We start from the raw sequence: 13537 nt of genomic DNA on the forward strand, positions 1-13537 counted from the left end.
AACATGACACCCAGTTATGCCAGTCTGCCTCTGATACTGTTGGTGTTCCAGCCACGTTGCGGTCTCTGCTTCGTACCGCTTTGCGTTCCAGTCATCGGTCTGCTCTGAACCACGTCCTCCCTGTCTGTCTGAAAGCCTTCGTTAGTCTAGCTGAGAGCAAAGAGGAGGAACACAGGGGAGGAGGAGGGGGGAGAGAGAGACAGCATTACTGAAAAATGAGCTGTGTCATTCTTAGGGAATCTAACAGACCACAGTTTAGAGTCCTGTAGCACCAGCCGTCCCCTTACGGCCAGCATGCAGGTCCACGTGTTCACCCGTGAAGCTCTTTGGCGGGCTCAAGCGGGGACAAGCTCCTAGCCCCCTTTCTCACTATCCTATCCTGCGTGCACTGCATCATGGGATCACCTTGACGCAGCTTCTGGGGGTGGGTGGGGAGTTCGGATCAGAGCTGAGGAGTACCCTGCTGTATCGGGTGGTCTGTCAAACCCTGGATGCCACGCTGTGCTGGACTCACCTCCGGACTCGTAAGTGACATGCTGGCCTCTATTTGGTTCGCAAAAAAGATGGGACGACGTCTGATCAGTAGCATTAGGAGGACCAAGAGAATGCAGCTGCAGTTGCTGGTGGGTAATAGTTGGCATTATATATGTGAAACAGGTTTGTGGAATGCATGCCCACAGGACGCATTTGCTTCAGACAGAATGACTTTGAGCCATGCATGTAAATCACAGGACAGACGAGAGGGACAAGAGGAGGAAAATATTGCCTCCGCAGTAACATCCTCCTTTCTTTTTAATTGTAGAGCTTTACGGACATGCTTTTAAAGGTGGAAGTTTATATTTTTGCTTTTGTTACATTTGCTATTTGCTCAAATTTAGAATGCAAAGTAACTGCAGCATACGTCTTGTTTCTTTGTAAAAGTTTTCCAATTTTAGTTTTGTTTGCGAGTTTTACGAGCGGGCACCTTTTTTTTTTTTTTTTTTTTTTTTTTTTTTCAGGGGAACGCAAAAGTTTTGTGAGAGAATGCAAAAGGATTGAAATATAATTTTTCCTCACGTCTAATTTTTTTCTGTCATCACCGTGTCTCTTTTTGTCTTTGTTTTGGTTTGATTTGACGTTGTTTTTTTTCTTTGTGTTTGGTTTGTTTTTTTTTTTTTTGTTTTTTTTTTTTGTTTTGTTTTGAATTAGTTTTGATTTGTTTTCGATTGGTTTCAGTTTGGTTTGGTTTGGTTCAGGTGTAGTGAAAAGTTTAAATGTTACTGATTATTTTACCTTGCAAATATTTACCTTTTCAAATTTTTTTGAAAAGAAAAGAAAATATATATTTTGTTTATGCTGTGATAGATTCATTTTTTACTCTCTTAGCATTATAAACTTTTTTTTAAAACCCTTAAAGTGACAGTTTACCCAAACTGAATATTCTGTCATAATTTACAGTTATGCTTTTTTTAACCCGATTTATTTTCTTGCTTCCATGGAATGCAAAAGGAGATGATAGGCAGAGTGACAGTGCAGCTGTTATCCATACAACAAAAGTAGATGTTTATTTATAATGGCAAGCTTCAAAGTGTCTAAAAAGCACCATGAAAATATTCTTTAAAGTAGTCCATATGACTTGTGTGCCCATCTTTCCTCACATAAATCTATTGAATGGCTTCAGAAGACTTGGAATATATCAGAAGTAAATAAATCAGAGTTATTTGATTGCATTAACCACATTTATGATACTTTTAATATGCTTTTTTTTAGTTTGGTATTATTTGGAAGATATCTTTCACAGAAGAAATAAAATATGTATGTAGGTGAGTAAATAAAGAGGGCATTTTCATTTTTGAATAAATTATTCAGTAAAAATTATAACTAAAGCTCATTACATGAGCTCATCCCCATGTGTTTTTATCATTAGACGTGTTGCATTTTAAAAATCTCTTGGTGGTTCTGCATTTTTATACCTTTAATGTAATGGTGTCTCTGTGTGCATGAAAGGAAAAATGTACTGCGAAGATGATAATGGAACAATCATGCGATGTCTGCAGACAGAAGATATGCACATTCACATGTAGAGTAGCACCACATGCCATTTTTATTGTCACCCCAAGTGCTCAACACGCCATCTCTTAAATAACTGCTCATCTCTTTACGTGTTTACTGCTGAAATTCATTTGGCCTTGAGACTGAGAGCTTGAGGAAGAGGCAAGGGACGCTCCGAAGGCTTTTGTCCTTGTATTGTGCTATCGATTGATTGCCCATAATACTGGTGGTTGGGGAAAAGGAGGAACGGCTCAGAGGCTGTGAGGTGGTAAACAAAAGAGACGGCTGCTTATTAGAATGGAGAGACACCTTTCAAATGAATGTCTGTATGTGAGAGCACGCTTTTGAGTTTTAGTGTATAATAGTAGTAGAAAACAGGTTCTAGTTTGTGGGGAAAAACAAAAAGAAAAGCAGTGTAAGAAGTCCTGTCCAAAATGTTTTAAATTAGATTGAGTTGGTAATTTTATGTATCACAGTGTTGTTAAGATTAAAGAGCTACACGTTTCTGTATATGAAGTGGAATTTTTATTACATTTAATTTAATATAATTTATATTAAAATTTAATTTATAAATTTATACAATGGGTTCCAAAAGTCATCATTGAAAATCTGGCAATCAAGATGTATTTTTAAACATTTAGTACAAAGAAATGTTATGACAAAAAGGTAATCATCAGGTTTTGCATATCAAATACTAAGAAATACTTAGCTTTTTATCATAGTTGTGCTGATAATAAAGTTGCATTTGAAAAATGGCAACAAAACAAATTAATATTAATGTTTATTCATTAATATTCTAAGCAGTTGAATTAATTTTGGCTGGTGAATAAAAAACAAAACAAAAACAATAGATTTAAATTTTCTAGGGACCTGATTATGATATAGATTTGGCTGTGAGATCTGTTGACTCAAACCTTCAAGCAACCTAGCAACAATGAGCATCTTAGCAACTGACAACATCCCAGAACGCCCTAATATTTCAATTTAGGGTTCGAGTTTTGCATAGACAAGCACCACCTACATTTTACTGCTATTATAAAAACAGTAGTAATCTAAATTACACATGAACAAAGGAAGAAGAAAATGACAACAAAATGGTGATTGACATCGGTAATGTGTCTGTGACACATGGATGTTTATGCATTTGCAATGGTTTTCTTTTTCCCCCTATTCTTTCTCTGCTTTTCTGTTTTCTTATGTGGCATAATACAGTCTGCTTGCTTTGTAGTCTTTTGCTCTATAGGGAAATAAATGAGCTGTACAGTAATTAAATGATCACGCCTCTCTCTTACATGTCATAGGCTGAACTGCACATTTTGTGTTTGCTGGTACATTGACGTTCTGCTCTGACAGTCACAGAAGTGCAGTATCAATCTTGTGTCTATCAATGTGATAAAGAGCTTGTCTTATCTGTAAAATATGATTTGCCATTCTACAGCACTTTGCTTCATCAGCAGTGCAATAAAGCCTTGACCAGTTTTGCTTCAGTACACAGATTTTACATTAGACATTAAGTGGCGACTCAATCCAGTAGCAAAATAGTTGAACATACAAAAGTAAAAAAGAAAAAGTCCTTAGATAATGATAATAATAAATCTTCAGTGTTTAATCTTATTACATTTAATTTGAATGTTAGCAATTTTATTAATATCACCATTAACTGCATAATCCCAGCAATACGTGAACTTAGTAACTTGACACATAGATATTTCCGAATATGGAAATATCTGTCGAATTTCTGCTCCCGAAAGCCAATAATTGAATTTAATGTAGTCTTGGTTGTAGTTGTTGCAGTTTTGTTATTTATTTTCGAGAATGAGAGAGTATCCATGTTGGAATCTTGGAATTTGTCTATTTCTACCAAGTTTATTGGATGAATTTTCTCTGAAATACTAAAATAGTCTTTGATTGGATGTGCACGTTAAAGGGTTAGTTCACCCAAAAATTACTCGACCTCATGTCGTTCCACACCCTTAAGATCTTCGTTCATCTTTGGAGCACAAATTAAGATATTTTTGATGAAGTCCGAGAGGTATATGACTCGTCTATAGACAGCAATATAATCAACACTTTCAAGGTCCAGAAAGGTACTAAAGACATCGTTAAAACAGTCGACGTGACTGCTTATGAAGCGACGAGAATACTTTTTGTGCGCAAAAACAAAACAAGAATAATAATTTTATTTCACAATCTCTTCTCTTCTGCGTCATTCTCATACGCTGTTTATGTGCAGCGCTTTAAGGTTGTACATCAGAACGCGGACTCATTATTGGCCAGCTCCTGCGTCAGCATCACACGCATGCGTCGTGCTGCTCACGTGTGCAGCTTTGGCCAATACTGAGCCAGCATTCGGCCATAAACACGGAAGGATAATGACAGGGAAGCACAAAGTATTCTCGTCGCTTCATAAAATTAAGGTTGAACTACTGTAGTCACATTGAATTTTTTAACAATATCTGGACATTGAAAGTGGTGTTATATTGCGGTCTATGGATGAGTCATATACCTCTCTGATTTCATCAAAAAATATCTTAATTTGTGTTCTGAAGATGAACGGAGGTCTTACGGGTGTGGAACGACATGAGGGTGAGTAATTAATGACAGAAATTTCATTTTTGGGTGAACTAACCCTTTAATGCCAACAAGGAAGTTTTTTTCCCCTCCCTCTCAAATATTAAGCTTATCTATTTTGTTATCCTCATAGCTATGATTACATATGCATTTTATTTTTTGCATTTAGGTACATGTCTTAATCTCACAGTAAGGTTTGGATAGTTCATGTAGGATCATGTAGTTGTCAAGTCCAGCTGTTGATATAGGACACCTAAATTGGACCAGAGAACTAGATCTGGATCTAGAGTCATCGTTACATTTATACAGCGCAATGAATCTCAGTGTCTTGTCAAGTCATTTAACACTATACGAGTTTAAACCTTAGAGTCTTGAGCTGCCGTGGTGTTGGGGGTCTGGATTTTCCAGGTGTCCATGAAGTCGGTATGCCATGGTGAGGGGTCCATAGCAACACTCATGAAAAATAAATGCACAGTGTTTTTATTTAATTGCTGATGAATTATTGATACACTCCTACATTTAGAAGGTCAAATTTAAATGAGAATGCAAGAAAGCATGTCTTGGGGCATTGTCTCAAGGCAGTGATCTGTGTCATTGTTGGGTTGTGTAGACTTTCAAATAGAACTATAAAATGAAATATATATATATGCATATATAATGAAAGAAACGCATTTAATTCATTGTTTAATTGATTTAATTTGCATCCCTTTTATTGTTTATTTAGTAAATGCAAATACTGTATGCAATTGCAGTATTTTTTAAAGCGGCTTTAGGGCAATTATTTCCCTTATGCACAAAAGGACGTCACAGTTTTGTTTGTTTGTTTGTTTTTTTTCCCCTTCCTCCCCTTGTTAATTTGAAAAATTGCTGGTATCACTGAAGACGGTTGCCAGTATCTCCGATCAGATGTTGTGCTGTAAAAGGCCCATCACATGTGGTTCTTTCATTTCTATTAAAGCCCTGTGAATATAAGCTATTTAGGTGAAGGAGAAGGCAGGGCTCAGGCTCTGTGGGGTTGTTTGCTTTATTTGATGTGGAAGCTGTTGCCATGGTTTTGGTCCTGGGGGAATAGAGGCACAAGCTGTGACAATGTCTGTTACCTCATTTGACACCTGTGGCACACCTTGGATAGTTTTTACTGGCACAGAGCCGCCGTCAATAGGTTTGACTGCGGAGCGTTGCCGTGGTGGAGATCTGCAGGAATTCTAGTCTTATTAACAAAGACGAGGTTATTTTTGCAATCGCTTTCTCTTTTTTCTGCCTGTGAAGGCACAGCCTTTTGTCTCCCCCTCACTGAATCACATGTGTGTGGAAAGAGACTGCAGCGTGTGAAAGCTGATCTGTGTCAGAAGGAGCATCCAGACAGCATGGAATCGTCATCTTCTTCTGAACGCGTAGCGCACGCACGCTTTCTGGATTTACCTTTACCTCTGGATCTCACTGGATCTATGCCTTTCTCTCCCGGTCGGAGCCGTGAGTATGTTTGCTAGCACAAAGTTTTATAATCATTAGGTAATCGTATCTTTTCCGACAATGAAGCTTTTAGTCTAAAGTGCAAGGAGGAGGGAAAAATCAATAGCTTTGCTGAAATAGTTTTTGTGGCTCGGCTGGCTCTAATGATCAGCCGGAGAACTGGAGTCCTCCGAGTGTGGCCATGCCTAAGAAAAAAAGGACTACAACAACACCAATCGTTTCTTTTTCATCAGGGTACCACCCTGAATGCCAGCATCTATATTTAATGCGCAGTGGAAGGCTTTCTTTTGCTTTTAAGAAAGTGATGTGATTGATACCTGCTCGTGGACGATCTTGTAGCCCCAGTCCATTTAGATTAAGAATCCCTGGAGAACTGTGGGCTTTTGACTGCAACGCTTGCCAGTTAATTGAACCCATTTCCTGCTTCTTCAGGCTCTTAGGTTCTCCCCCATGCACAGAGAGCTCCTCGGTCCTTCATTGATCCTTTCTCAGGTCTCAGCTCGTCTGGAGCTGGAGTCACAGCCCAGAGTAGCGTGCACCACTCGTGGGCAGCACGATCACCTCCTCCCTTCTTGCTGCCCACTCCACCTTCCAGCATGAGACTGCTATACACTTGATCTCCCAGCTGGTGAGGACAGGAAGGTTGTGAGTTGGACTACGGATGGATTTTGGGCTGTCGGCTCCGACTTTACACTTACATTGTTCCGTCGTCAGATCCGTGAGAGGATGCTGTAACCTTATCCAGGTGCACCCTCCCTCTTCTGCCACGCTTCCACTTTCCGAACTGCCTCGGCGCTTGACAGCTGTAGTGGATCTGTCCTGGCCCCAAGGGCTGTGATGAACTACATCTTCGGAAACAACACGCTGTACCCGCGAGGCGGTCGGGCCAACACCGCATCCGGTCATGCTGCCCCAGGGTCCAAACAGAGGCAGTGGGCCAAACGGAGCTCCAGTGAAGAACTGCCTTCGTCTTCCTCTCGCTGGCAGCAGCTGCTGGCCTTCTTCACGCGACGCGGTGCCTTCAGCGACTGCATCACTGCAGGAGCGAGCCAGGTAACTCTTCACCACAGCACACCTGCTGCATGAGATGCACGTGTATTTGAGCCAAGTGTGAGGAAACATCACTGTAAACTAGCTGAGCTCTTGAGAATGCATATTTTAGCCATTCCGGGTTTGGTTTTGTTGGGGTTTCTGACTGGAGTGAAACAGCTACGTCTTTCAACACCATCCAATTCTTTCAGAATTAAATGTGCCATTTATTTGCATAGTTTGTCCTTTCACTGTTTGCAAAGGCACTAACATATTGTAGCATGGGATGTTGATTGGAAACATAGCTTTGGTACATCTACCTTATGGTATGACTTTTGCTAGTAATAAGCAGTGCCAGTATGTTATCCTTTTGGTAGAAATTATTTGGTTTTGTTGGAGTTTTCTTGTCTGGTGTGACACATCTACATCTTTCAATATGTCTTAATCCTTTTATTTGCTTAGTTTGTCCTTTCATGTTTGCAATGACAATAACTTTAGTGTAAGAGTTATTAACATTGTTATGAGCAGAAAATGGCTTGCCCTGATACTCACTTTGCTTGTGAGAAAGTGCAGGTAAAAAGCTACTTATGTATTCAATGAATTGGCTGAGTTATTAAGTGAAAGCCCATTTAATTGAGAGTTACAATACATAATCATACTGGACAGTTGAAGTATCTGCTTCCCATAGGTAGAGGAAAGCACTCAGTTGGTGAATGATAGTCCTCTTGAATCTAATCATGTGAAGCGGTTAAGTCAAAGCAGTTCTGCTCCTTCTTTCTGGCCATAAGTGACCTGAGGGAGCAGACAAAAAAAGGTTGTCTGTCTGGCAGGCAGGTTCTGATCCCAGGAACACGGTCACTCATTGTGTCATAAGGGGTCATGCCCTGGAATGAAAGCAAGACAATTAGAAGCCGCAACAAAAGGGCTTTACAGTCAGTTCTTTTATTCCTGCTATTGACTGTTGATAACTGCATCTTTTTTCCATGAATGTTTTCAAAAGTGCCAAACCAGCAATTCTTCCTAATGATATCAACATTACACAGTTTGTTCATTTTTTTGTGATATACAGTGGAAGTAGAGTCTGGAAATATTCTGAAAATAGAGTCTGGGAATGCTTTAAACTTTCAGGTCATAATTTGTAATTTGTGTGTTGGGTGACAGTTAGAAGCCTTTCATGAACAGTACACACTTTCTGAACAGCTTACAAATGGACAAGAACTCCCTGCCCATCCATGCAGCCTAATAATATCCAGTCAGCACTGCGAATAACCCCCTTAGGGTAAACGGAACAGAACCAACATAAATGTATTGCAGATATCATTAATGTTCTTAATGACAATAATTTAATGTAACAATATGAATCAAGATGAAAGATTCAAAGAGGAATACCAGAAGGCCAAGTCCTGACTGTGGATGAGAGGAGGATCTGGGGATGGAGTAAATTAGCTCCTGAGCAACGCAATAAAGCTGCTGATAATACTGAATAGACCTTATATAGGGATGCTGTGATAGGCATTGTATTCCTATAGGTAGATGTGGATCAGCTGAGAGTTGATTTGGGTCATCTGCATATTATTATTTGAATATAAGTGTATATAATTATTGCCATACTGAGTCTTGTACACTACAAACATTGAATATGAAGTGATATAAGAGCAAAGTAACATATGCATAGGGGAGACCATGGATTTGTGATGCAACTCAATGCAACTCACTAGACCATTTGCTTAGATGGACAGGCATTATGAACACTGAAAACTTTTTAGGATCCTTTTGCTACTGCAGCTTCGTTGTTTAATCACATTAGGTAATTTTGAGTAATGTTACAGTAGCCCAGTGAATGGGGACTGGATCTTTTGAACTTTTGAAAAACTGTGCCATAATTCCAACTTTCAAGTTTTCTGGAGCCGTATGATGGCATTGTCTGATAGACAGAACAAAATGAAAGCCATTATTGATTGATAAACTTTTCCCTCAAGTGAGCTCTTAACTGCTTTGACCAGATCATTGAGTCAATGAGTTGAGTTGTAATGCGTGCATGAGTCACAGGACCAATTTTATGATACTTTTAGTGTATTTTTCTTTATTCTGCATTTTTGAGCTTGACTGTCCCACTCCTCTTTGACTTTCATTTACAAACCCGATTCGAAAAAAGTTGAGAGACTGTACAAATTGTGAATGCAGTAAAAAAAAGAATGCAGTAATTTACAAATATCATAAACTTATATTTTTTTTCACAATAGAATATAGATAACATATCAAATGTTGAAAGTGAGACATTTTGAAATGTCATGCCAAATATTGGCTCACATTCCAGAGCTACACATTCCAAAAAAGTTGGGACAGATGGCAATAAGAGGCCGGAAAAGTTAAATGTACATATAAGGAACAGCTGGAGGACCAATTTGCAACTTATTCGGTCAGTTGGCAATATGATTGTGTATAAAAACAGCCTCTCAGAGTGGCAGTGTCTCTCAGAAGTCAAGATGGGCAGAGGATCACCAATTCCCCCAATGCTGTGGCGAAAACTAGAGGAGCAATGTCCGAAAGGAGTTTCTCAGAGAAAAATTGCAAAGAGTTTGAAGTTATCATCATCTATAGTGCATAATATCATCCAAAGATTCATAGAATCTGGAACAATCTCTGTGCGTAAGGGTCAAGGCCGGAAAACCATACTGGATGGGCTCAGGAATACTTCCAGAAAACATTGTTGGTGAACACAATCCACCATGCCATTCGCCGTTGCCGGCTAAAACTCTATAGGTCAAAAAAGAAGCCATATCTAAACATGATCCAGAAGCGCAGGCGTTTTCTCTGGGCCAAGGCTCATTTAAAATAAACTGTGGCAAAGCGGAAAACTGTTCTGTGGTCAGACGAATTAAAATTTGAAGTTCTTTTTGAAAAACTGGGACGCCATGTCATCCGGACTAAAGAGGACAAGGACAACCCAAGTTGTTGTCAGTGCTCAGTTCAGAAGCCTGCATCTCTGATGGTATGGGGTTGCATGAGTGCGTGTGGAATGGGCAGCTTACACATCTGGAAAGGCACCATCAATGCTGAAAGGTATATCCAAGTTCTAGAACAACATATGTTCCCATCCAGATGTCGTCTCTTTCAGGGAAGACCTTGCATTTTCCAACATGACAATGCCAGACCACATACTGCGTTAATTACAACATCATGGCTGCGTAGGAGGAGGATCCGGGTACTGAAATGGCCAGCCTGCAGTCCAGATCTTTCACCCATAGAAAACATTTGGCGCATCATAAAAAGGAAGATGCTACAAAGAAGACCTAAGACAGTTGAGCAACTAGAAGCCTGTATCAGACAAGAATGGGACAACATTCCTATTCCTAAACTTGAGCAACTTGTCTCCTCAGTCCCCAGACGTTTGCAGACTGTTATAAAAAGAAGAGGGGATGCCACACAGTGGTAAACATCGCCTTGTCCCAACTTTTTTGAGATGATGCCATGAAATTTAAAATCAACTTATTTTTCCCTTAAAATTATACATTTTCTCAGTTTAAACATTTGATATGTCATCTATGTTGTATTCTGAATAAAATATTGAAATTTAAAAAAAATTCCACATAATTGCATTCTGTTTTTATTCACAATTTGTACAGTGTCTCAACTTTTTTTGGAATCAGGTTTGTACTTATATCTGACTTAGATTTGCCAGGATATTGTTCAGAAATCCACCTTTTGTGTTCTGTGAACAAAATAGTTGCACAGATTTGGAGGGAGAATAAATAATGGCAGAATTAAATTTTTTTTGTGTGTGTATTATTCTTTTAGCTAAGTCTACAGTGATCCAGTGCTGATAGCATAATGTAATCGATTTTATTTGCTTTACCTTACATTGTATTGCAAAGATGGTCATGTTAGAAGTGCCGCATTATGTTTATCTGGAAGCTTAAAAGTATTAATCCATCTTGGTGAAAAAAAACTTGCTATTTGCATGATATATGGCATTTCCAATCACTGTTAACTATATTTAAATGTCACAGCTGAATGTATCAAATGACACATACCATGTAAAATTTTGGCTTCACCTTGACTCAAAGGTAATGTGAAGCCATTGGGTGTTAGATTTATGGACCATTTGAAGTCATGGATCCGCCTAATGAGAAAACGAAAAACATGCAGATCTGTGCTTTGAATCAGACATAATTTATGAGCATGAAATTCATCTTATACTGAAGGAGAGAAATTATTTAACTGGAAAAATGCAAAGTATTTGATCAGTTTTTCCACAAAAGCCTAGAGAGACCGAAAGAGCATGGCATCTAAAGATGATGGCATTTCCTTTAGAGCAGTGCGTTTTGTAGCAGTGCTTCCACTTATGGTCTGCCTGATTATGATTTCATTAAAATAAGAATAGGTTTTGAAGCAACCAATGAAAAAGAAAGTGCTATATAGTAATGTCACTGGTTCTCTCTGGACCTTTTTGCTGTGTATGTGTATATGTCCAATGCAGTTACAAAGTCTGAGTCCACTTTTGATTTTTTTAAACTAATTTATTTAATTAAATGTGCACACTTTGTATGCATTTTTTTTTTACAGTATATTATACAGTATATTATAATTATATTGAAAATGAAAGAAAAAAACGTTTTCTCATTTTACTTTAATATTAGTAGCATTCATGTTGCATGACCTCCAAGTTTGTGTAAAACCTATTTATTTCTAGCTCTAAATGATATTTTAAATTACATATATACAGGGTGGACTCATTTGTGTGGCATGCGTATGTGCAGTATGTATGTATATATGTATGTATGCGGCACATCTGTATAAGTTTTCCATGTTCTACCTGCTTCTGTTGATCTATTTCTGGTAAAGGCATCGCAATGATACGCCAGGCTTCAATCATCCACCCACCAAGATCTCAAGCACAGCTAAGCCACTGCATATATGTGTGTGTGTGTGTGGCACAGATCAAATTAGGAACTAAATGAATTGATGTAGTTTCATTAGCATTTGTGTAACCACTTTTGGAAACTATTAATGTTACCATGTTTTTGATGTATCCACCCTAATAGACACCTATTAGGGTGGATACATCAAAAACATGGTAACATTAATAGCTACCTCATGCAATATACATTTCCATACATACAGTGAGTCTCGATTTTATTACATCCTTAAAAATATGGTTCTTTATTGGCATCTGTTTTCATGTAGAACCTTTAACATCCATCTAACCTTTCTGTTACAAACAAAATTCTTTATAATGGAGAAATGTTCTTTACACTAAGAAAACAATAGTTCTTTTAAGAACTGTTCACTGTTCTTTGTTGAACCAAAAATGGTTCTATGGCATTGCTGTGAAAACCTCCTTTTGGAACCTGTATTTTTAAGATTGTACTTTGCGATGCATCACAAAATCATAGCTGAATTCTCATTAAATGAACTGTAGGAAATGGCATGAATAAAAACATGTGAATACAAGGACCAAAATGCAAAATGAAAAGAAAAAGAATCCCAGCATGGCTTGCAAAATTACTTAATGATGTTAATTCATGAGAACCAGTTTAAGATCCGTAGAGCTGCAGTCTTCCAGAGAGCATGCATAGCCTCGCAGGTCTCACTGCAGCTTCAGCTGTTGCCATGGTGTTGCCATAGCAATCGTCAAGCAAGGACATTTCATCATGTGGCAGCACTTGTTTATTTATTTCTCATATCTGTTGAACATAGAGGTTTGTATGACATCGTCTCTTTCATCATGGGCGATGTGCAGGTGCAACTCTTGCTCTTGGGTAAACAGCAGATGATTCGGTCGTCGCTTCATCAATCACCATCGTAATAGCCACCCAATCACCCTCTGTGACCCTGCCCATTAACCCTATTAGTTCAGCTGAGACAAAAGAGGGACCCTCCTTCCTGGTGTAATTTATGGCTTCAGCAAGGTTGTAGTAGATTAAAATTTCTTCTTCTTCAGGGAGATGAGTATTTCTCCGGCTGAAGAGATGCAGCGTTCCTGTGCGTGCTGGCCGGGGGAGGTGGAGGAGAGAGATCTGTGGGTTGTGTGTGTGTAGGAGACATTCTCCACAGTGAATCATGGCAACAGGAATGAACATTTCACTTCTCCTTTTAAGACGATACAGATCCTGTTTTGACGCATCCTTTGGCTGCAGTTTGTACGAGAGGACGCATTAGAGGTGGTTTTGCAGAGGGCAAAGTGATTTGAGTGCTCGTTAATTGATAATTTGCCATTAAGCTGCTGTTTTAATCTAAACCGTGTGTTGAAGATCATTTGCAGTGGCAGCACCTCTTGACCAGATTGGTGTTAAGTGTGTTGTACAAGTGTATAATAGTGACTGTGGTTACTGGCTCTTGAGTTCAGGGCTACCACCACTCGCATCATGGAGCTTTGAAAATGTAGCTTCCCAAGCTACAAGCAACTCATGATGTAAAATACAATCCCACT

The 13537-nt window shown here is 38.8% G+C and overlaps 1 protein-coding gene across 24 annotated transcripts in view; it reads left to right on the plus strand.

Moving 5' to 3' along the window:
- dlg1a (discs large MAGUK scaffold protein 1a) overlaps positions 1-13537 on the plus strand; it is a 144193-nt gene that overhangs the window by 66907 nt on the left and 63749 nt on the right. The window contains exon 1 of one of the 24 annotated variants that reach the window (XM_048199804.1): positions 5710-7128. The exons of 19 other annotated variants lie outside the window; for them this stretch is intronic. In XM_048199804.1, the coding sequence (XP_048055761.1) occupies positions 6913-7128 (216 nt within the window). In that variant the 5' untranslated portion in view covers positions 5710-6912. Of the gene's footprint in view, positions 1-5709; positions 7129-13537 lie in introns of those variants that run through there. 4 more of the 24 variants (XM_048199806.1, XM_048199807.1, XM_048199810.1 and 1 more) reach the window with 4 other exon arrangements.

This window comes from Megalobrama amblycephala, linkage group LG8 (assembly GCF_018812025.1).
Source record: "Megalobrama amblycephala isolate DHTTF-2021 linkage group LG8, ASM1881202v1, whole genome shotgun sequence".
NCBI lineage: Eukaryota > Metazoa > Chordata > Actinopteri > Cypriniformes > Xenocyprididae > Megalobrama > Megalobrama amblycephala.